Genomic DNA, 23,324 nt, shown 5'->3' on the forward strand with positions numbered 1-23,324 from the left:
TGGGATGAAGGGCACCTGGTCATCCTAGAGACAATGGAACATTTGTTTTGGACAGAGATCTGAGACTAGACTGAGTCGCATTGTTTAAATTTCAATAACATCTGGGTAGAAAACCCTGGCATCATGCCTTAGTTTACATATAATTTAATAGTCTTTTTTCATTATGTTATTTCAAAGTGTATACATCTCATTCATCTAAAGTGCATGTTTGATGCTTTCATGTCTCATTAATAACAACATTTTCACTAACCAACACATTTAACTGCCAGTTTTGTATCCGGAAGTGGTTTAGACTATAGCTTACAGTTTAGAGAACTAAGAGAGCTAACAGCTAATGAAGCTAAAAACACAGCAGGATTGAGAGTTTCTGTCCAGAGGAACATGAAGACTTCTTTTAACATAACACATCAAAAGCAATCAAAAGTAGCTGCCTGTCCAAGCGTTTTTGGCTCTTTGTCATTGAGCGCCAGCGTCTGTGTAAATAGCGAGTACATTAAAGTCTCTCACTTCTCTGCATGCTTCTCTGACTGACCCTCCGTGAAAGCCTTTTCTGTAGTTTTTGTGGATTCAGCTAATTCTGTGCCTCACTGCTCATGCCACACTAAAAGCTGAACCAGAATTTTGTATTTATTTTAACTGGCAAAGAGCTGCCAACTCATAGTAAATCAGAGAAATCTTAGAGGATGAGACACCAGGGAGAACTGATGTTTGCTGTGTAGCATCAACAACAAACATTGGCTGTATTTGCTTGTTTACCTGTTCAACAGATATTACACCAACCCCGTGTGAATACTTAAGTTGACTGTGAAGCTCACTCTTGCTGCACTGGTTAGTTTTTCTAAAATCCAAATGAATGTTAAAGTGCACTGTGGGAAGTTAAGGGAGCCTGGAAGTTTAGAGGTCTACTAACACGTCTAAAATAGTAATAATCTGGTTGGTAGGTTGCCTAAAAGGTAGACTTTACGTGTAGTGTCACTCCATTTGTCTTTTCCTGAAGACTTTTGTGATATACACAATATCCATTCTGCTCACATCCATTATTGTCGAGATAATTTTGACTCTTATGGTTCCACAGATGATTATTTTTTCATTTATCAAGAGGAAAAAAGTGGATTCATTTGCATCAATTTGCGCTGCATATCATTGACTCCACTCTGAAATGTTCTGTCAATCACACACACCTCGGCTACACACTCACTGCCAACAGAAACACTGGAGTCTGTTCCTCTTCCTGACAGCTTCTCTTCATCACTGAATAATGGCGGCCCACATAACAAAAGCTCAGTGTTTCCAAAGTGCAGTTTACGTGGTACAGGTAAATGCCAATAAGTTCTGTTTTGTGTGCGATTTGTCTTTCAGTCCTGTGAATGGAGAGCTGCAGAAGGAGAAGAACTCGTATGTGGACCAGCTGCCAGTATCTGAGATCATCCATCAGGTAAGAGACAAACAGGAGGGTCTGTTGGGGATACTGGAAACACATAAACAGGCCGGTGCTGATATAACCCAGACATTCTTAGCATCCATTTTATGAGCGATTAAATGCCGAATATTCGCATTTGCCATCTTTGTACCTTTTGCGTAGGCAGCCATTTATTAGTGCTCCCGTGTTTCTGTAATTTCAAGTGTGTCCACGCTTGTCCTTAATTTGGACGCGGAACAGAAAGTTATGTGCAACATCCACCAACTGATTCTTTGTGTCGTTTCCATGGTGACCGCTCTAAGTGTGAAATGTAAGTGCCTCCTGGTCTCAGTGTGGAGGGGCCACCGTGAAATTCAGCAGAATGGATAGGCAGGATTGTGGCGAGAAATTGTGCATTCACCTCATTCCCAAATGGATTGTGGCTTTCAGCCGGGCCGACCTTCACAAATGAACACCTATTCCTCCTCATTGCACCTTTAGTACATGTGCTCTGCATTCAAAACAGACATTCTCGGGTCCTGTGTCGCTCTTGTAAGATTTTCCATTATGAACCTATTAAAAATACCATTTCTATGCTTCCTCTTCAACTTGTGAATCAGAAAAGTAAAGCAGTAACATTAATCTTTGCCACAGGCAGGAGCAGACATGAGTGTTGCTTACATTTGGGGTTCAGGGTTGAGAAAAATACTTCAAGATTAATTTAATGTGGACATGACCATTTACACAGTATTATACACTGCAATATACCTTGAATGCTGCAATGATTTAGTCAATCAATAGAAGATTAATCACCAACTATTTTGACAATCAGTTAATTGTTTCAGTCATTTTTCATGCAGAAATGTAAAGATTTGCTGCTTTTCTTTAAAACTATGACAGTAAATGAAGAGTATCAGGATGTTGGAATATAGGTTGGAAAAAAGAAACAGTTTGAAAATGTAATTTTTCATTTTTTTCGCTATTTAATAGAGTAAAACATTTAACTGTGCTAAAAATAATCAGCAGGACAAAAATGAACAAAGAAAATAATTGTTAGTTTGTGAACGTTTAAGCTGCACTTGTATTGGATCTCACTTTGACAGTTTCAACAAAAACAATCACATTTAAGGCCAAATATAGGCAGTATTTATTGCAGAGCTTTTTAATGGATTGCTTTTTATTGCATAAGCGTTTCTGTTTTTGTGTTTGGCCACTGCTTAAATTCACAGGGTACTAATCATAAATTTTGCATGTACCAAACCACAATACAAGCATCAACCAAAGTGAAAACTATTTTGTGTATTGCAAATGAAATCAACCAACATATGATCCTTATTTTTTATATACAAATCATTATTTGTATATAAAAAGTGGTCAGTCATACAGATCTACATTTCCCAAGTTGTTTTGTGTTGTAGTGTCTTTCAGCTCTTTTTTTGTTTGTTTTTTAGCAACTTTTATGTATCGATTCCCTCTCAGCGCTCTAATCAGTGTTGTTTTCAGCAGTAGCAGGCAGCTGTTCTAGTAAACCATCTGCTCAGCACAAAGCAGTAGATCAACAAAGTTAGCCACTAGCTGGTGAATATCATTAGCAGATAAAGAGCCACGTATTTCCTACAGGAGTTGTCAGAGATAAGAATCAAGCAAAGGTGGACAAAAACACAAGTCCAAATGAATGACATTGTTCCATGTCTGTTTGATGTGCTGACTGCCAACATATTAGTCATAACCACTTTATATGGATGGTAGGTGATGCAAGTTTAAGCATGGTTATTTAAGATTATGTTGTTTTTCTTGAAATGCTGTCATGCTCACAACAGATGTGAAGATGTATTCAACGTTTTACTGTTTTAAGCCCAGAAAAGGAGTATTTGTTCTACAGAGCTGATTCTTCACTTAACTCTTGGACAGCTGTGTTCCAGAGATGTTCTATCCATATTCAACGTCAGTGGGTATCTACCATTATACCTTGTAGTACAATCTGAGCACCCTGTCAGCAAATACAACCTTTTTTTTTTTTTTTTTCAGTAGTTCAGAAGTTACATCTTCCACAAAGGGAGTCTTGGCCATAAGCATGCTGTCTAAATTTCATGGCATGTCATCTTGCAATTACAGATATTCAGATTTTTTCCTTCCTGATACAGATTCTGATACCTGAACTTTGCACACCAATCTGATACCAATGGGTTAAAAATAGTATATATATTATTCTCATTTTTAAAAGCTGTATACTACAAACTGTATCAGTGTTATGTTATGGGATGGAACATAACACTGATACAGCTGCCATTTTTTTCAAATAACATGGTATCAAATTGCTGCATAGAGTCTTGAACTCGCAGATACCCAATTCAGCATTTAGGCAGTACCAGAGTCGTTTCCCGTACTGGTATCGGTATGTGAACAGCCCTACATACAGTGCTAGCAGACAATTTGATATGATGTTTTCGCTGTGGAAAACGTGACCATTGAGCTAGTTTGTCTCACTTAAAATGCTTAATCACACGTGTCAAACCAAAGTAGTTGAGCAGACATGTGGATTTCCAGTTCGATGGCCACCACTTCTCTAAAAAGAGGTAAAATAATATCTTGGCTGTTTTTGATTAGTATGCGTGAAAAGATTTTATCATTTGTTGAGGAGAGCTACATCTGAAAGACTCCTGGTTCAGATTTCCGTGACCACAGAAGAGTTTGATTTGCTGGCCTTTGATTTGACAATAATGTCCGTCTCCACTATGAAGACAGATACTCTACTATTGGTGTTGATGCCAAAGGTCAGATCCAGACCGAGCCAGCAGTAACAAAAAACAATGTGAATTCTGAAAACAAAAAAAAACACAGTCCTGCTGCTGGATGCATCACTGGCTGACATTGAAATTGGTGTGAACAAAGGAGTCACAGTCAGTTGGCCCAGAGAAATGAAGCTGACCACAGGCCCGCGCTCGGTCAGACGCTTATTGAGTATTGTGATGGGAAATGGGAGGGGTGTCCACACCCAGCGGCACTCTGGGAAATTGATCGCCGAGGACTGCCTCAAAAGCCTGGCAAACACTGGCCAGTTTTAGATCTGATGCCCGCTGTTCACATAAGAGTGCCCGTAAAGTGTGTCTGTAATTTTCAATACACTAAAGCAATCGCACTTTTGAAAGCTCACTCGCTCGCTCACATACAAACACACCCCATTAGGCCTACACCGTCTGCCACTTGGCTTCATATCTTGGCTTACTCTGTCTTTTGTCTCTTTTCCCCCTCCTGTCTATTTATCTTTCCATCTTTTTCTATTTTTCTGTCTACCCCCCTACTCTTTTTAAATGCACCCACACGTACAACACACAAACACACTCGTCAACCTGATGACCCCTGCCAGAGATTTCGATTATCGGCTCGCACTCCTGCTGGGTTGAAGATGGGAGTCCTGACAGACTGACTCATCTCTCTCCCCCTCACCATAATCCATCTGCACTGCAGCAGAATGACCAATGTCCATAAAGCCTATTGACAGCTCTCCTCTTTTTGATTAGCTGTCATATTGTGCGCACAACTCTCTGAGATATCTTCATGCCGCCGTGGCAGCGCCTTTTGTTGTTCGCTGATCAGATGCACTCATCTGAAGAACTAGATGTGATTGAATCTCATAAGATCTGATGTCTAAAATATTCCCAAGTGGTCTGTGGCTGGTTTCAGTTCTGCCACCAGCAAAAAACAAATCTTCTCTCTGTGTTTATCTTCTAAGAAAAACATTTTTCCATTTGCCAGCAGGCCAGGCGACAGCTTGTAAATAGAAAAGTCATCAGAGTGACTGACAGTGTGTATATATAAGGCTACGCTGTATGCCGTCTGTACACAAACTTCCCCTCATTGTGTACATGGGTGTGTGTATGTGAGGAGTTGATTAATGCCCTGTCTGTCACCGTTGGCAGTTGTCTTGCTAGTGGTGACAGGGTGACTCCCCTCTTCCCGCCACCTTCTCCTCCCAGCCTCACACATCTCATCACGTTGCCAACGCCTAATCACAATATGTTCAGTTCTGGAAATAACTAGAAGGAGCTCCTCTTTTCCCCGTTCTCTTGTGTATTCTGCTTTTTTTTCCTATCTCGCTGCTCTGAGTCCTAGTCTCTGGCGTCAAATTGTTATTTGTTCCTTTGCCAGCTTGACGCCACACCATATGGCTCTGGAGAATTGAAAATGGATGCACTGAAAATTAATGCTTTACCTCCTTCCCGTCACTCGCCAAATCCCCCTTTCCTCACTCAGCCTGCAACACTGACACTTTTCAAAAGTGGATGTCGGAGTTGTGAGGCCAAACCGTCTCAGACAAGCTCCTTCATTAAATCAAAAATCATTTAGATCATGCTAAGTGATTACAAATAACATCGTCTCAAAAAGCAAATCATGCTTTATGAGAGAATAATGCACCCTGAACAGTGATTGCCCCAGAGCGCTCGCCGAGGGCTTAAATGTCCAGGCAATACAGTGGAGTGTCCTGGCAGTGCACAATGGCTGCTGTTCTGTCGCGCAGCTTCGCACAACATAAATTTGCAGCAGTTTTGACCTTGGAGTGCTGGTGTTTGGCAGGGCGTCTCAGACCTCCCTCAACGACCATTAGCATCCTGCGTGGCCATATTAATTAGCTCCAATCAATCAGGTGGGTAGCCGTTAATTGATTTTACTTGTGAATTGAATTCGCAACACAAAGCGTGCGTAATGGAGGCCGGCTGCTTCAGTCCCCGTCCTTGGCAGTAGGATGTGAATGTTTCTGTCAGTGAAGGTCAGCGAACACTCGCTTCTTCCCTGCTCCTTGCTCTCGTTTCTGTGCATATATTTTTTTTTCCCTTTCCCTCCCTCGTGTCTGTTTTTCTTTTTTTTTGAAGAAGCTGCATTCTTTTCATTTTATCTAAGAAGTCAAAAACTCTGAAATTTAGATAATCAAAGTAGTTAATTAATTCATGACTGTCTCAATTAGTCCTTTTAAGCATTGAGCTAACAGATGAAAAATTAACTCTTTTGATAATGGATTATTTGTTTAAGTCATTTATCAAGCAGAAAGACCAAATGCTTCACAAATGTGAGGATTTCCTGGTTTTCTCTATTGCTTTAGTGTTTGCAAATTGAATGTATTTGGGTTTCAGTCGACTGGTCAGACAAAAGAATCAATCTGAAGGAGTCACCTTTGTCTGTGGAAACTTGTCATGGAGACTTTTCACAATCTTTCTTTCTTTTTATATTTTATATATTTCGCCTGTTCAGAATACTTTTTTAAAATGTAGTTTTATCATTATCATAAAACAAAAAGGAAACTTTGACAGAACAGCACTAGATTGTGTCTTACATAAGCAGCCAGTCTGGCAAATTCATAGATCAAGCAGACAAACTAACGTAATATTATAATTATATATACATATTATTATATGCTATAATAATATATAACAATCCCATCTGATGAAAAAGGAAAAACAAAGGAATTTCTTTCACATTTTTCACTAGAGCTAGACCAGTATATGAGCTGATTTTATCCTATTGCGAAATATGGGCATCAATGTATTTTTAGGTCTATCATTTTCAAAAGATATGTTTGATGACAGAAAAATGTGGCCTGCTCAGTACATACACTCAGTGGCCACTATATTTAATAAACCTGTAAAAACACAGCTCATCCATGAATTCTACATTTACCTTTACTTTTCATTGATTCTATCAGAGCTGTTTTATATAAACTGCGTTTATTATTGAGCTTGGAATTTGCAGTGGTGTTGAACCTCTACTGCATCATATTGAGAGCACTTTCCAATGTTTTACCCACCACATTTAAAAGCATGATGGCGTGCAGAAACACATTTCAGTATAATGCAGCCCAGTAAAACACGACCACCACTCACAACCTCAGCTCTAAGCATATTGCTGAACTTTGGGATGGCTGTGGCTCAGGAGGTGGAGAGGGCCGTCTACTAATCGTAAGGTCAAAGGTTTGATCCCTGGCTTAGGCTGCATGTCGAAGTGTCCCCGGGCAAGATATTGTAACCGAAATTGCTCCAAATGTTCCATCAGTGTGTGTGAGCAGAGAAATATTATGAGATATAAGACCGATACATATTGTTACTGTTTTATAGCCCAGGCCTTGTATGTTTTTCACAAAACTTTAACTAGAAGAGAACTTAGTAGAGGGCATACCTCCGCCAAGACTCAACTCTCCCCTTTTGTACTAGATAGCCTAGATATGTGTTTTTTCCATCAAGATCCATGCATTTATTCTGAGAAATTCACAAACATTTTGAAAAATCTCAACGTTAAAGAGTGATGAAAATAAAATTCTGGATCCGTCCCTTCATGAGCCGAGACCCATCCTCCATCCGAGTTTGGTGAAAATCTGTGCAGTGGTTATTGTGTAATCCCGCTGACAAATAAACCAACCAACCAACAAACAGACACTGACGAAAACATCACCTCCTTGTGAGAGGTAATAACGAAATTTAAGGGATCCTCATCAATAAGATGTGTTTACAAAATGTACAATCTATACAGTCAACAAATGACTATTTATAAAAAAAATACAATAACTGACGGATTACAGTATTTGATACTTATAATACTCATAAGTTGTTTAATTAACTAGGTTATCGCCCTTTTCCTCTGATTTTATGGTGCCTACTCCTATTGTCTCTCTCTCTCTTCCCCCTCTTGACATATGCTTCTCGATCTGCCGGCTGTGCTGACGTGGCTTCCTGTCACAGTCAATCCATCTCTCTCTGCTCTACCTTACCCAAGGGGTTTGCACTTTCTCACACACACAAACACACACACACACACACACACACACACACACACACACACACACACACACACACACACACACACACACACACACACACACACACACACACACACACACACACAGTTTTATACATGTGTCTGCCTACAATTGTCACAGAGGTCAACTGCCCCCAATGGCCACATGCTCCCGGTCGTCTCTTGTGAATCAGCACAGCTTCGTCCTCTAGGTGTTTAACCCTCAGCTCCTCTGCTTGTCTTCCTGTCGGCCACTTTGTCACCAAGGCTGTGGCTGAAAAGATCCCCACTTAGATTTTGTTATGCAAGACTGATCTGATGCATGTAGAGTTGTGAAAGCAGGGAATAAAACCACATTGAAGATATGATTCGGAGCACATTTGTGCTGTCTGAAATCAGTGGCTGTGTGATGGCAGTCCGAGCTGTCAGCTCAGTATTCATCTGATTATGTCAGCGTCTCAGTGGGACAGATCACTGTTGTCATGCCTCTGTGTGCGCTTGACCGGATAACATGGAGGACAGCAACTCAAGCATGCTGGCAAATTTAATTGGGATTTGGGGAGATGCCTCTGTTTTAGCTAAACTAGAACAGACGGGTCAAAATCGACCAGCGTAGCAAACTGTGACAGGATTCAGCTAACTGTGTCAGGGAAAAATTAAAGCCAATCTGCATCTGTGGCTACACAATGTGCTTCTTACAGTGAGCATAACCATGATTTGGGTAATTTATATTTTTACCATTCATCTCAGGATGGAGGACTGTGTCGGACTGGCCTGTTGAGTTATTGCGGTATTCACAGTTACAGTTCCAGCAGTTTTCACAAAGTTACTGTTGCACATATACAGAAACTAATTTAAAGGCAAAACTGTTCGCTAGCCTAACGCAGGTTATCTCAGAGCTAAGTCTTTTTTGCTTGTTGCCAACTTTGTTAAAACTTGTGTCTGCCATTTCTTTCTGAATAGACCTTTGTGATATATTTTGTTGAGTTGTGTACTTTTAGTTTTACTTTTGTTTTGATTGTTGTTGTTAAGTTTAAAAATAGTCTCTTTAGAATGCAGACCAATGCTTATTTTGCCTCTTACCTGTAGTACTGTTTATTCATGTTGGTGGTTTTGGTGTGAGTTTCAACATAAAACCGCTTACAACAAGGTCTGTAGATAACTGGGTCAAGATTTCTGGAAAGAGACATTGCTGTTGAGTTTTTCAAGTGTATTTTTTATTTTTTTTGGGCTCTTTGAGCACCACAGGCCACACAGTGTCATTTAGTTCTGTTATATTCAAGAGAAAGCAGAAGGTTATACGGCCGATATCTCCAAACACAATCTAAATGAATAAAAACACCACAGGCAAGAGGAAAATAAATGTATTTCTGATTTTGGGGGGAACTGTCCCTTTAAGCAGAAAATAGTGTGTTCATGTTGGCTTCAAACATGATAAGAAGTTGATTGTGACAATAAGCCTTTGAGCTATTTTAGGACTGAACACATGCTTTGACTTCTGTTAGTCAGATGTCAGACAAAGACGACCAAAATCGGTCCCATCTGAGATGTTTCCTGTAGTTTCTCGCACTTTGTCACAAAAGCGGCATTGAATCAGACGCTGGAAACATTCCTGTATACTCTGAGCCTTATTGTCTCTGCCGCTGACTGAATGTCTGTTGAAGCTTTTCCCACCACCTGCAGCTTGGGCTCTGTCAGACATTTTCTACTGTAGATATAGTGTCTGTGGGAAAGGTGCCTGTAACCGACTGGAGGTTTCACAACATGATTGATGTGCCACAGTTCCTCTCCAGGCCTGAATTTGGCTTCAGTCTTCTTTTTTTTCTGTTTTTATTTCAAATGTGGTTATCGCTTCACATTGTTGGCCAATAAAAAGCAGAATATAAGCAGAAAAACTAGCTCCAGTAATATCAGCAGTGTGAATGCAGCTTCATATCAGGACCCAGGATCTCCAGCCCGGACTCTGTCCAACAACACGCCGGAGCTCCGAGTGCAAACGTCTCGCTGTCTCTGCTTTAACATTCTGGATGGCAGTGGAGCTCTATTGATTTGACTTGATTGAGCTGTTAAATAAATTTAGAGTCAGACGTAATCCAATTTTTCTGTTGTCCTCAGTCTTTACATGTTAGAAATTGAAAGCGTTGTCACGTAACCTGGAATTCAGATTGAAAAGGCAGCCTTGAGAAGATGGAGGCATGAGTACACAGCCGCACACAGTTACTGAAATTGACTTTTTGCCTCACTTACCAAGAATTATTAAACTAATAGGAAATTACAATAATGTTCACTGGCAGAAGTAATTAATATTCATTATTTTCAGGAACATGTAATCATGTCTGTTCTAAATGCTATTTCATGAATAGAATCGTGTGCAGTGTGTAACAGCGTGTGTTATGCAGCGGGTCAAGTTCATCATCAGCCCTTCTCCTACGAGCTGAGATAATTCTGCATTGTGAAGCGGCAGCATTACAGTCAGCCTTTGAGAAGCCTGTTTGAGACTTTGACCACCACATACTCTGTATCTATCAGTCATTAAAATCAGAGAGGGGGAGAGTTTGACAAACAGGAAAAACTGAATATAGCTGAGGTGTTTAAATGTCAAGGTCTCAGCCGGCGTTCAGGATTTTAGCTGCCAAAGATGCATTTTACTGGCAATGTGAGCTTGTGGGTGGTAACTTCAGACTCTGCACATATTTAACACACTCTGCAGTGTGTGCCAGTCTCTTACTTGTTCTGCAAAGGAGTCCACTGGTACATATGCCCAGACAGCAGTTCTCATTAAAAAAGGAAATACAGCAAAATATGAAAAAATTATATGCCTGCTTGAGTTCTATAGCATCAATTTACATATCAATCGCAAGGCAGTTAGACAGTTTTAACACTGAATGCCACCAGTCATTAAGATTATAGTGTTAAATATATTATATTAGTTATATAGGGCCCACAGTACCAAACAGTTCCTCCCCTCTAAAGTTTTCTTCCAGCTTTCTATGATTTTCTGAAACAACTGAACTGTGCTGAAGTTTTGGATATTTTTGTCTAGTATCATAAACTGTATTAATTCATGTTTAGCCACTTCAGGGTAGAAAAACCTGTGAACAAACGTTGGCAAATTGCTTTCTAATCATACAGTCTCTGCTTCTGTCACCCAGCAGACACAGAGTTATGAATTATTCTTCACAAGTGAGGAAAGAGCTTGCCACAAACCGGAAGAAAGACAAATAAAAAAACAAAAAACGCAGAACTTCTTGACATTAAAGGTGCAACATGTAAGAGTTTTAGTTTGAAACACAACAGAATGTGAAGAAATAGCGATTTTGACATGTCAAAGATGTCTATGTACTGTGTTATAGAGATATTTATTGAAGTTAGCAAGCTAACCAGCTAGCGGCTATCCATTTTGTACCTCAAGTGTTGATAGTCTAGTCTAGTAAACAAAACCAACACACTCCACTGCTTCAAGCTTCCAGTCCGGGCAGAGTTAGCTATGACCACTAACTGCATAGTAAACTGTAATTCATAGAAAACGGCAGCTACAGTTGGCAGCAGTTAGCAGGTACTCTGGTGATATGCTGTCCCCTATTTGTATGTAGTATGAATTGCATCTTTTAATTTCCTTTTTTTTTTTAATTTTTTTTTTACTTTGCCTGCATCACCATCTGACTGAATAATACCTCTGGACAGAGGACTGCTTTTGTTTTTATCTTTTGTTTCTATTTTTAAAAATACTTTACTTTGAGGAATATGGCGTATAAGGGCCATTCCATGTAAAAAAAATAAATAATTATGCTGCCAGGGGAAAGGGGTAATATCTCTGGAAAATCATGTTTTATATTGAAGTGGTAGATTTTTAAGCAAAAGCAATTGAACATTTTCTGGCAATATTAAACATAAATTGGCAGGAAAAAAAAGATTTTTTAGATTAAAGTGGTAAATTTACCAAAGGAAAAAAAAATCAAACATCCTCTGAGATTTCTTAATAATACATTTGCAAGAAAAAACCTTAGTACATTTAACCAATGAAATGGAACCTCTTAAGTTTTACAAGTTTTGCCTGAGATTGGCAAAACTTGGATTTGAATTGAAACTGAAAGAATAAGTGAAGCACAAATGTGTCTAGACATCAGATGTCAACTTGACAGTTTTTATACCGCTACTGACACATGATTGATTGATCATTAGGATTTTCAGAGTAGCTGCTTCGAGTGTGCAAGATGCTACACTATGTCCACCAACAGTGAGACGGTATTATATAGTAAATGTGTTTAAAAGCAGAATAACAACTATAAAAAAAGCATAGAAACCTGTAGAACCAAATTTAGTGCTATGAAAAGGCAGAGTAAAACACCCAGTTTTACTAATATGTCAGCAGGTTTTGTTACCAACTGATCTTTTAGAAAGAATGAGGGCATTTTGAACGTCTCATGTCTCCATCAGCTGGGTTCTTTGAGTTTTCAGTTATTCCAGTTGTTCCACCGTTACCTGGGGTTAGCGAGTTTATAGTTGAGTTTATGGGGAACCAATCTATACACTGATAGTGTAATTTTCCTACAGCCATTAAACTGTTCAGTCAGTATTAACTGCAGAGCGATGAGTTAAAGCAAAAAAGTTGTCTATTGCCATTTAAAATGTTAATTCTCCATTAAAATAACTCTGAGCATCACATTTCACATTGTTACTGTGTTTTGTTTAGCACAGGTTTAATTGATCCACATGTTGTAAGACTGTAATTTATCTGGTCTTATGGCCATAGTCAGAGTTCAGGGACAATACTGACCCTGGACCGAGCTTTCACAGCGTCTAATCCTCCAGGATCCGTCAGTCTGCTGTCAGCCCGGCTCCAACTCCTACTGCAGTGTGTGAGTGAGTGTGTGTGTGTGTGTTAAGCCGATATGGATGTTATTCAGAAAGTGTAAATGTACATTGGCTACTGTTGCTAGAGAAACACAGATCTTGTTAGTATTTGTGTAGCTTTACTACGCTGAGCGTCATCCTTACGTTGTGTGTACAGTTTGTGAGGCAGACTCAAGTGCGCACTGTGTGTTCATCGTCTTTGCCAAGTCTTGGGGTTTGGGCTTTGGGGGACGCCTTTTCTGACTGGTGATTTCTTGACTGGATAATGGCAGCTTGTGTAGCGAGGGATAACAGAAATCTCTTAAGTGCGTCTTCACAGCCTATCTATAGCTTTGTCGCCAGCGGAGGAGTTAGGAAGATTTTTTAGAGGTTAAATCTCATCTCTCCGCAGAATATTGCCAGCGCATTAGCATATAAATGTGCTCCTTGTGAGATGCATGTTTAATATGGGAGAGATTTAAAAGTATAATCATACACAAAGTGATGATGTGGCAGTGAATGGGACAAACACAAGACAGGGGAGGTGTACTGATGAGCTTTACCACCCGCTTTTTGTGTGAACCTTTGTGTTTGTGTGTGTGAGACAGCAGATAGTGTGCATAAAGTGTGCGTAGAGATAAAGTGAGTGTATATGTGATTCTACGCTCGCCTGCTTGTGTGAATGACAGAACAATCAGCGGTGGCCTCAACAGGAGAAATATACACACTATTACTAACCTGCAATCTTCCCCCTGCTTTCCTCCCCTTCATCCCCACCTCACCTCACCTTACCTCGCATCACCCCCCCCCCCCCCCCCCCCCCCCTTTTCTCTACTTAGAAACCAAAGCAGAAAGACTGGCATCCTCCTGATGGCTTCATCCTGGGCCTGTGGACTCTAATCCTCCTGGTGTTTTTCAAGACGTACGGCATGAAGCACCTCAAACACATCTTCTGAGGCCTCACACCCTGGATGTCTGAGGACATGAAGCTGCAGACGGGGAGCTTTCACTGACGGGATATTAGAGGGAAGGTGCAGCTTGTGACAGGCTTATTTTCCTGAAAAGGGAAAGAAGATGTATGGCACCACACCTGCTGGGCCAGAAACTGTGTGATGCAATTGGTGCCTTTTAGATTCTTTTGAATGATTGTGTATTACCCCAGATGTGATGTGAGAAGGGACAAATACGCAAGTAATGCATCAGATATGTGAAGGCTGTTTTTTAAACCATTTTGTTTTTTTTGACAAGGACTTATATTTATCGCTTTTAGTGTCAAAAGTTGTGTTTTTGTCAAGCCATTCCATAATTGTGTTGATTTGGTTAAAAATGCACTGAATTGAGTCAGCAGATAAGAATTTAATTTATTTCCGAGAGCATGCCGCTCTGCATATTTTAGCAGCAGCTTTTTTTTTCTCGTTTAAGTGCTACTCAGAACGTCTGCTCGGTCACAAAGAGAAAATGTGGGACGAGGGCAGGCTGATTGTCTGTGAGTGGGCTGTAGAGAGATTACTATTTAATGTCTCCCTTGTCCATATACATTACAGCCCTTGACCGTCATATCACGCTTGTGAAGGATAACAATCACACATAATCCCATCCTGCATGATGGACCCATCCACTCTTCCCATTCACCAAATTGCCCTCCCTGTGGAAACATCCATTAGCTCTCCGGCCATGTACTCGGCTGATTGTATTCCAGGTGATGGACAGCTATTTCCCCGGCCATTCCACGTCTCGCACTACAGCGGCGATAAGTGAGTGATAACCTAGTAAGCCGCCGGCCGTCCCACATGAATCTCCTCTGTGCCGGGACGTGTTTTCTTCCTTTTTTCCGTCCCTTTCTCTCCATGTGTAAACCACTCTGCATTAGGCTCATTGTTGTGGGGGGAGTGACTGATGCTCAAAGCATATGGATTGAACCTGCGGTAGTTTATCTTTGCTCCGTGGCGCGAGGATCCGCCCATTGGGTGCCCGCTGACACACACCCTCGTGGCTGAAGGGGAAAATAGATGGAGTTGGAAATTGAACCATATGTATTGGGAAGGCAGCTGCTGCGTCAGCCACCAAGTACCTTTTCTTATACATTATTTATGCACCGCTTATTTCTTCTTCCTTTCTCCTCCCGGTGTCTTATTTCTTGTAATCTTATTCTTCTCTCAGAGAAAGCGAGCTCATTTTATTTCCTCAATTGGTCGGATTTTGATACCCTGAATAAAGATGAAACACTGGATCACAGAGGAATGTATCCGCCTGTTTTATTATCTTATATTGAGTTTCCTTAATTACTGTTTCAAACACAAGATCTCCTTTTTCTGTTACAAACCCTTGAAGATATGCCTGGCAGAGCTCAGGCTAAGCTTATTTTATTCCACAAAGACATCCTTGAAATCGGTGCAGCTTGAGTTGACTTACACATCTGCTCTGTTGTTTTCTTTCTGGAAACATTTCAAACAATCCAGGGAGGTTTTTAAATGTTGTTTTCTTTCTGTTCCAGTCTTGCTTTTCAAAAGACAGAACAGCCGTTGGATCCGAGCCTCCATATGCAGTACAATCGGCGTATACCAGGCTGGCAGCAGGTACAATAGAAATTAAAGCCACCCGATCTCAGGGGGATTTGTTTGTTCATAAACCCACTTCAAAATTGACTCTACCTCCTCCGTCCCTCTCGTTCCCACTTCAGCACTCGCAGATGGAATTGAATATACTCAGCCTTGCAGTGCGGTGATGTACTCTCCCGACTCCTCTGTCACTATGGTTTCCCTATGCTAATAAAGATCAGTGTCTGTCTTCCTTCACACCTGACTTGGTGGAGAGAAACCAGTGACAGGACAATATTAGAGCAGCCATCTCCACAGAGGCAGAGAGATTTCAGGCGGAGGAGTCGGGCAAGATGCTCTGAATGTGTCACACAGGTTGTTGAAACAACCAACAGCGACGGGATTCACCAGCGAGCGCACACATACGCTTGTTGTCTTTAGAAGTGGAACGACGTCGACGTTAGCCGCATGTGGCAGCCTGCTAAATTTAATGATTTAAGCAAAAACAAACACAAGCACACACATGCTGTTCCAGAGACCGTGTGTGTGCGCCTGACATGTTGTTCAATTTCCATGGAAACTCTAGATTTCCCACTGCTTGCCTGTCAGTGAGCCTTTGTAATGTCAATCATTCCCAGCTATGATAACAGTAATTTTAGCAGTCACAGATTTTTATTCTCATCTGGAACAAAAGCTTTGGCATAAAGCGTGCTCAGTGGTGTGCTCACTTACTGTGTTTCTACATTTCAAATGCAGCTTTTCCTTTAAGTTTGAGTAAGAAAACAAAAGACGAGGGAGACTGTCACACTCCGAGTGCTCACACAGACAGGAAGCCCTATAATATGAACAGCTTTCTCTTCCTTGTCCAGATTGCACTGTTTAAAATTCATGCACTTATGCAAAGTTATTTTAAATGAAGCATGAACTAAGAGAGCAAAGAATGTAAATGAAGTACTGCAGAAACAAATCATTTTGATATGTTGAACCACCTGATAAATATTAAAACTTAATTTTGGCCTTGGAGACAGTAGTACATCGTTTAATCAACGGCTGTTTCCAAGGTCGAGAATGGACTTTAAGGACTTCTTGTTGAGACTGAAAGTGCGTCGACAACCGGGCAATCTCAACAAAGAATCAGTTTGGACAGTAGAAGTGCAATTGTTATCATTCTATGAACAGAAAATGTGATGTTTTGCTAATGGATTTAGCAAAGTTAGTGTCAAGCAAACATTTTCTGGCTCTGTGTTAGGGTAAAATGGAAATCGTTGGGTTTTTAGACTTGATCTACCTAAACAAGATATTTTAAGACCTCACCTTGGTAAAAGGACTTTTTCACCAGTTTTCATTTTGAGTATCTGCAAAGGTAAAACAAAGCACTGATTTCAGCTTCTTTAACAAAAGTCCTTTATCTAAAAAATAAAAACTCCTGGACATGATTTACAAAAGTCTTAAAGAATAAGTTCACCCAAAAATAGAATATTTGTAGTATATATATAATAAAGATTTGTAGTCCACAAAACATTTATTGTTTATAACAATAAGATTACAGTATTCTCCTAAACGACTGAAGTAGACGGGGGACTTGTTTTGATTTGTTAGAAAACAGCCGACTAAAAACATGAAATGAAAAGACGTTATTTACACCTTCGACGTGCGGTCGAGCTTGCGCACCCGCTTCAGACAGGGTGCATAGCCAAGCAGCTAAAGTGAAGATTCCATCTTAAAAATGAACAATAAATAACATCTTTTCAAATCAAAATGACATCTCAGAGCTCCCAGAGTTGGATTATGCCTGACAAGTTTTATGGAGCCTTTTCATGTTTGTTTTTTAAAACAAGTCCCCATGTACTTCAGTTGTTAGCCACCATTCTGGTATGAATGAGAAAATTTTAAATTTTGGGTGCACTTATCCTTTAATTATTTCCATTAGCTATAAAATGTTTCTGTATCTGATTGCGAGTTGTCGGTGGACACCAATAAACTAAAGATGGGATTACTGTGACAGTGGTTTCTGCATTAAACACACAGGAGGCTGTTTAATCCTTGTGTGTGTAGTTTCAGTCAAAACCAGTGACTGTAGCAAACATTGTTACTACCAGGAAGCTCATTTGCTCATAATGGGCAAGATTTATTTTAGGATGGACTCCAATGAACTGAAAATTTTAAAAGTAGGTTAATCCATCTGTCCAGTTTTGCAGCTCTTAAAATTCAACTCGAATCAGAGACCTCGTTTCAAGACCAAATAATTCACAGATGAATAAAAAACCCTCATATTCAATAACGCTGGTTAGTTTCAGTCCTGGTATTGTGATATCTGTTGGTATTTTTGGCTTTATCAGGCGGGGGATGAAGAGAAAAACATTCAGTTGCCCTGTTCATAGTTTGACACTATAACTGACCATCAATCATCCTAAGTGCATGTTAAGTTATGCACATTTTTATTGAACTCACCTGTCTAATAATTGAAGTGTTCATGACACGCTGTGTTTTACTTGGTTTCCCCCTCATCATCCTTCAGTGTTGCCTTGATTTATGTGCTTTACCTTCAGGTGATGTAACAGTACTTCGTAGGCTCCACCACTCTGTTATGAATGCGGTCAGGGATCTGTTTTTTTGCTCTGGGGAGTAATGGCCTTGTAGCTCTGCCTGTCTTTCATGATTATTTCAGTATGACACAGCCTGTTGTCACAGCCAGACAGGAAGAAAAAGATTGAGAAGTAAAGATGGCAGCCGTCGTCAGTGGAGGGTGAAGGTGAGTCACCTGTCTCCCATCCTTCACAAAACCTGTTCCAGCTTCATTTCTAGGCGCTATATGTAGAAACTGTATTCAAAATATATTTCCTACATTTTTACCGTCTCGTTACCGTTACATACTGTACAGAAACTGCAGAATGCACAGCTACTTATAAAACGTAGTTTATTGAGTGGAATGATACATTTGCATTATGTGCAAAAGGAAAGAAAAAAAAAAATCAACATCAGAGCTGAAATGATGAGTCGATCAACGGAGAATTAAATGACAATAATTGATAGCTGATTAATCGTTTAAAGGAAAAGTTTGATAATTTTGGAAATGCATTTTTTTTTGCAGAGAATAAGATGTTCAGACTGATTCAGCTGTCATGTGGAAATTTCCTGGAATCAAGAAACAGTCCAACACACAACGCCTGTTCAAACACTGAATTTACATCTGTTTTCACATCACGCTAAGCTAACCAGATGCAGTGTAGCGTACTGTAGTGCACTGACATGATTGTGTATCTAAATATTTTGTCATCTTTTTTTCATATTTTATTCTCAATGTTCTATTTTGCTTCTCGACTTGCGGTACTTACTTTTTGTCTCTATCTTCTTTCTAATTTCTACATTAATTGTACAACAAACACCAAGGCGTATTCTTTGTATGTGAAAACCAACTTGGCAAAAGACCCGATTCTGATTCTCACCCTTCAAGAAAGGGATTAGTCACATTTCCCAAAATGTCAAACTGTTCCTTCAAGTCATTTATGAAGCAAACATTTCGAATTTCAACATTTCACCTTGTCAAATGTGATGATTTGCTGCCTTTCTCTGTTTTGTGTCACTGTAAATTGAATACCTTTAGGCTTTGGACTGTTCTTTTTACAAAATAAGCAATCTGAAAATGTCACCTTGGGCTCTGGGAAGTTGTGATTGGCAGTTCTTACTATTTTCTGACATTTTAAGGACCAAACAATTCATCAAACAAAAACGGTCTGTTCTTGCAGCCCTGAACAACATAGTATGATTCAGTTAATTAGGCAGAAAAACAAAGATATTCAAGTGCTTATCACTTTGCTAATACAGACCGTTGTGCACAACCACTGCAGATGAGTCAACATCTCAAGAAAAACAAACACACGTCTTCGTCTCTGCGTCAGTACAAAGTCAGCAGCAGGACTCGAAGCTGGACGACGGTAAAGGTTTATATGATATCGCCATGTTGGTGAATCATAAAGACCGTTGCTCCAGGACCAACAAAGTCTGCTTCAGACCACATGTTGTGACTGAATGTGTTCGGTCCAGGACTCTCAGACAAGAGACCAGGATTCGTATCACATTTGGAACATACTGTTATTCTGTTCACATTATTTTTACACTAAGTTATGTTCTTTCCAGTATTTTCTGTTGTCTGCTACTGTTTGGTTCAGGCAAAACAAAAATACTTGACTAGGTTTAAAACATGGTTTGACAGGTCTCCAGACAAACTCACTGGTTGCACTGGTGCGCCTAACTTGTAATTTAGGTGCATCCAATGATAATAATAATAGAATCTGACCTGCTAAATTTCAGGTGCACTGGTGCAGCCAATGAAAATGTTAACAGTTGCATCCTGGAGCCCTGTTTGGGATAAAATATACTCTTTTACACCATTAACCACATGTTACAAAAGGTTTTTGTTCTCCCATGTGATTATTTCTTGGTCTTTTTCCCGATTTGCAAAGCTATGCCATTAAAAGAACATCATTGGTCCTGGAGCAACATTAATTCTGATGTTCCAGGAACAACACCGACATGGTGATATCACCATCATCACGTTACAGTACAGTAGCTCCTCTCTGCAGCTGTTTGTGATGCATGAAAAGCAATCGTCTCATCTCCACTGAGGAAACATGATGTGCAACACATTCTCGAGGTTCGAGCACCTATGTATCTGACCCACAGCACCTCTCTACTCATTACTCACATTACAGAGATGAGGGCAAAATCAATAGGGACTTAGCACCAGGATGTATCATTAAGATAACCATCCGTCTCGTCGCTTTCTCCAACCTGACAACCTGATTCTTATTCATGGAGTAGGGAGAAGAGGGGAAAATAGAGGATCTGAGAGAGAGGAAGGGGCAGTCTACAAGTAGAATGTACTCTATCAATTGAGAGGAGAGTGCACATGAAACACAATCTGGAGCGAGAGAGGAGAAGAGTGACAGATCACATACTCATCAGTTCAACAAAAAAAAAGGTGCAATTCTCCCGTGAGGTGATTCAGGCTCACGGAAGCAGCGGCAGCAGCAGCAGAATATAGTAGGATGGATGCTGCTGCTGCATCCCTGCGCTCGATCTTAATCTCCCACTTGTCTTGTGTGACACAGCTGTGCATTTACATGGAAATCCAGCTTGTAGCTACATAAATCGCACTATTAACTGGTGACAGGAGCCGACAAAGCTTTATGATACATACGCACGGGGAGGTGCACACATAATGTTATACACTTGTCGTTCAGCCAGCAGGTGCTGCATTTCAAAGTTTGACACGGGTGACACTTAAGTGAGCTTATAATGCACACATCTGAAAGGCAGTGGAAACTAAAATCGGGGAAGGAATACCTGCTCTGAAGGAGTTTGAGCCTTGAGACGTGGGTCTAATGAATCTCATCCAACTTGACCTCTTCACTGAAAACAGCAGAATGATATTAAATATTTTAGCGACCTACAAGGAACTTCTAACTTTTAATCTCCATTTGCCTCTGTATGACTAGGGTGTGGTACTTGGACCTAACTATGGAACAGATACCGGTACTGAATTCAATTCTGTATTCTGTACTCTGACAAAAATGTCATTTCAGTTGTTAAAAAACAAGTCACCAGACATTGCTTCATAGTAGGAAGTTGTTTGAAGACCTAGAAGTAGCTTACGAACTGCCTGTCCTGTTGTTTCCGGTACCAACAAACATATTACAGTTATTGATCTAACACAGCCACAAATAGTTACATTGTTATCACCATGCATCCTGCAAACAGCTGTGCCTAAAAAAGAAAAAAAAAAAAAGATATGGTTTTAAAAATATCTTGCGCCTTTCTTTCATTTGCCGTCAAAACAAACGAGGTGGTGGTGATTATACCTCTTTTGTCCACAGGGGGCGCCAGAATCAACTGAAAATGAAAGTTCCTTGTAGCAGCTTTATCTCAAGCCAGAGTATTATTAGTATTCAGCGTACACCGTCTCCAGCACTACATTGTTAAAATGGGCATTGTAATGGCATTTTTCTTTCAGTGAACTGCGAGCAGCGAGTCCTGCACTGATCCATCATCCAACAGAGGCTTTGCGACGAGCCCAACCTCAAGTTTTGTATCCTCTGTGATCCCTCTGGTAAACGAATGCATACACACACTCACACACATGTTCACACAAAGACAAGGAGGATCCACAGTTAAGACACTGCATGCATGCATTGAGAGTGTGTCATGATGTCGCCCCCTTGTATGACCCTCACTTTTTAAAAACAACTTAAAAGTGGTTCACCTCCGTAAACAAAACACACTGCCAGAGCTGCAGTGGTGGAGCTGGAGAAATGTTCACCAACCCAGACTTCATCTGTGTTTACTATTTTCTGCCCTACTTCATGTTTTTTCACCTTTTTTTATAAGGGTCCAGTAGCCCTTAATGCAAATGTTCCCTATCCTCAGGCTTTCTGAGATGAATCTCTAAAGCAGTCTCTTCCCCTCGGACACCGGTCACGTCTTCTGAGGTACCAGGGGCGCCGCTGTGACCGCCCCCTCCAGCGTCCGGTTGGCTGGGAGCGGCGGGGGGCTCCAGTCCGGCTGGTAGAAGTGGATGTCAAAAGTCCGTGCCCAGTTGGCAAAGACCTTCTTCTCTGTGATGAAGCGGTGGTGGCTGCCCCGCCGCCCACGCTCGTGAGAAATGTACATGGCGCACTCGTCTGGCCCACGTGGCTCGTAGTAGTGGTAGGGGACGGAGTGGTGCTGAGGCTCCCTGCAGTGGTGGTGAGAGAGCAGACAGTTGACATTTAAAACGCTTTAATGAGTCACTTGAGTTTCATGTGACACCACAGAGAGTTTTTCCATTTTGAGGTGCAGGAGGGGGATTTGATCTGCATTCATTTATTTGCCTTTGGAGGGCTGACGGCGCTAAATTTAGCTTGTTTTAATAACATTCAAATGCCACCTGCAGCTGAACACAATGAAGAAGACAAATGAAGACGCAAAGTTTCAAAAAGTGGCTGAGTGATGTTTGAGCACGAATAATAAAAGTTCATAAAGAACTGGAGTTCAGGCAGGAATGGAAGCCATTTTATAGTTGCATGTTCCACACAATAATATACGTCCTCTCTTTCACAATGAAGGTGATCCATATTATAGCAGCATTATGTAGAAATTGGTATGTTGTGCAATGTGGCGCCCGCCTCAGTTTCTCAGTGTAACACCATTGTCGTAAATACAAATCCCAGGTCTGACGTAATGTAGGTGCTAACTACAAACAAAACTCATTACATTGAAAACTTGCATGTTGAAGTAAACATGTATGTAACGCTGTGATCCTACCCTCTCACTGAAGTTACATTATTGTAATGCTGCAGCACCAATATTACTCTAATGTCCAAGTCAAACGAATAGACTAGACTAAACTAAACTTATGCATAGAAACTGAATATGAAAAAAAACAAAACAAACTTATTGTTGCTGTGTCGCTGCTACACCACTGACTGAAAGTTGTGACATGCAGATACAGTATTACACATTATAAGAAATGTACTTAATTACCGAACACATCGCCGATCTTTCTTCTTTCCATTTGATTAAATGAAAGATTTATATGTAGTAACATTTTTTTACGGCCTCCCATAGAGTCATTCATCTTCGTATATTTTTAATTTCCCCATGTCTGTACATATTTCCACATCTGCTTTCATTAGTATAATCCTTCAGCCAGTTCTAGTTGTGTGGCCAGTCGGCAGAACCTCCAGACCTGGACTGTATGTGCTCCGGACTTAATTAAATGTTTTCCCATTATC

General features: G+C 40.4%; 2 protein-coding genes across 4 annotated transcripts in view; one reads left to right on the forward strand and one right to left on the reverse strand.

Annotated features, from left to right (window-relative positions):
- pigk (phosphatidylinositol glycan anchor biosynthesis, class K) overlaps positions 1-15,250 on the forward strand; it is a 33,250-nt gene extending 18,000 nt beyond the window's left edge. The window contains exons 10-11 of one of the 2 annotated variants that reach the window (XM_084368339.1): positions 1,360-1,435; positions 13,855-15,250. In XM_084368339.1, the coding sequence (XP_084224465.1) occupies positions 1,360-1,435; positions 13,855-13,971 (193 nt within the window). In that variant the 3' untranslated portion in view covers positions 13,972-15,250. The remainder of the gene's footprint in view (positions 1-1,359; positions 1,436-13,854) is intronic. The other variant, XM_084368340.1, reaches the window with a different exon arrangement.
- A 3,204-nt stretch (positions 15,251-18,454) lies between these two features.
- Positions 18,455-23,324, reverse strand: part of st6galnac5a (ST6 (alpha-N-acetyl-neuraminyl-2,3-beta-galactosyl-1,3)-N-acetylgalactosaminide alpha-2,6-sialyltransferase 5a) — a 58,192-nt gene continuing 53,322 nt past the window's right edge. For both annotated transcript variants that reach the window (XM_084370096.1, XM_084370095.1), the window contains one exon: positions 18,455-22,285. In XM_084370096.1, the coding sequence (XP_084226222.1) occupies positions 22,027-22,285 (259 nt within the window). In that variant the 3' untranslated portion in view covers positions 18,455-22,026. The remainder of the gene's footprint in view (positions 22,286-23,324) is intronic.

The sequence above is a fragment of the Pagrus pagrus genome, assembly GCF_965226575.1.
Source record: "Pagrus pagrus genome assembly, chromosome: 12".
In the NCBI taxonomy this organism is placed as follows: Eukaryota; Metazoa; Chordata; class Actinopteri; order Spariformes; family Sparidae; genus Pagrus; species Pagrus pagrus.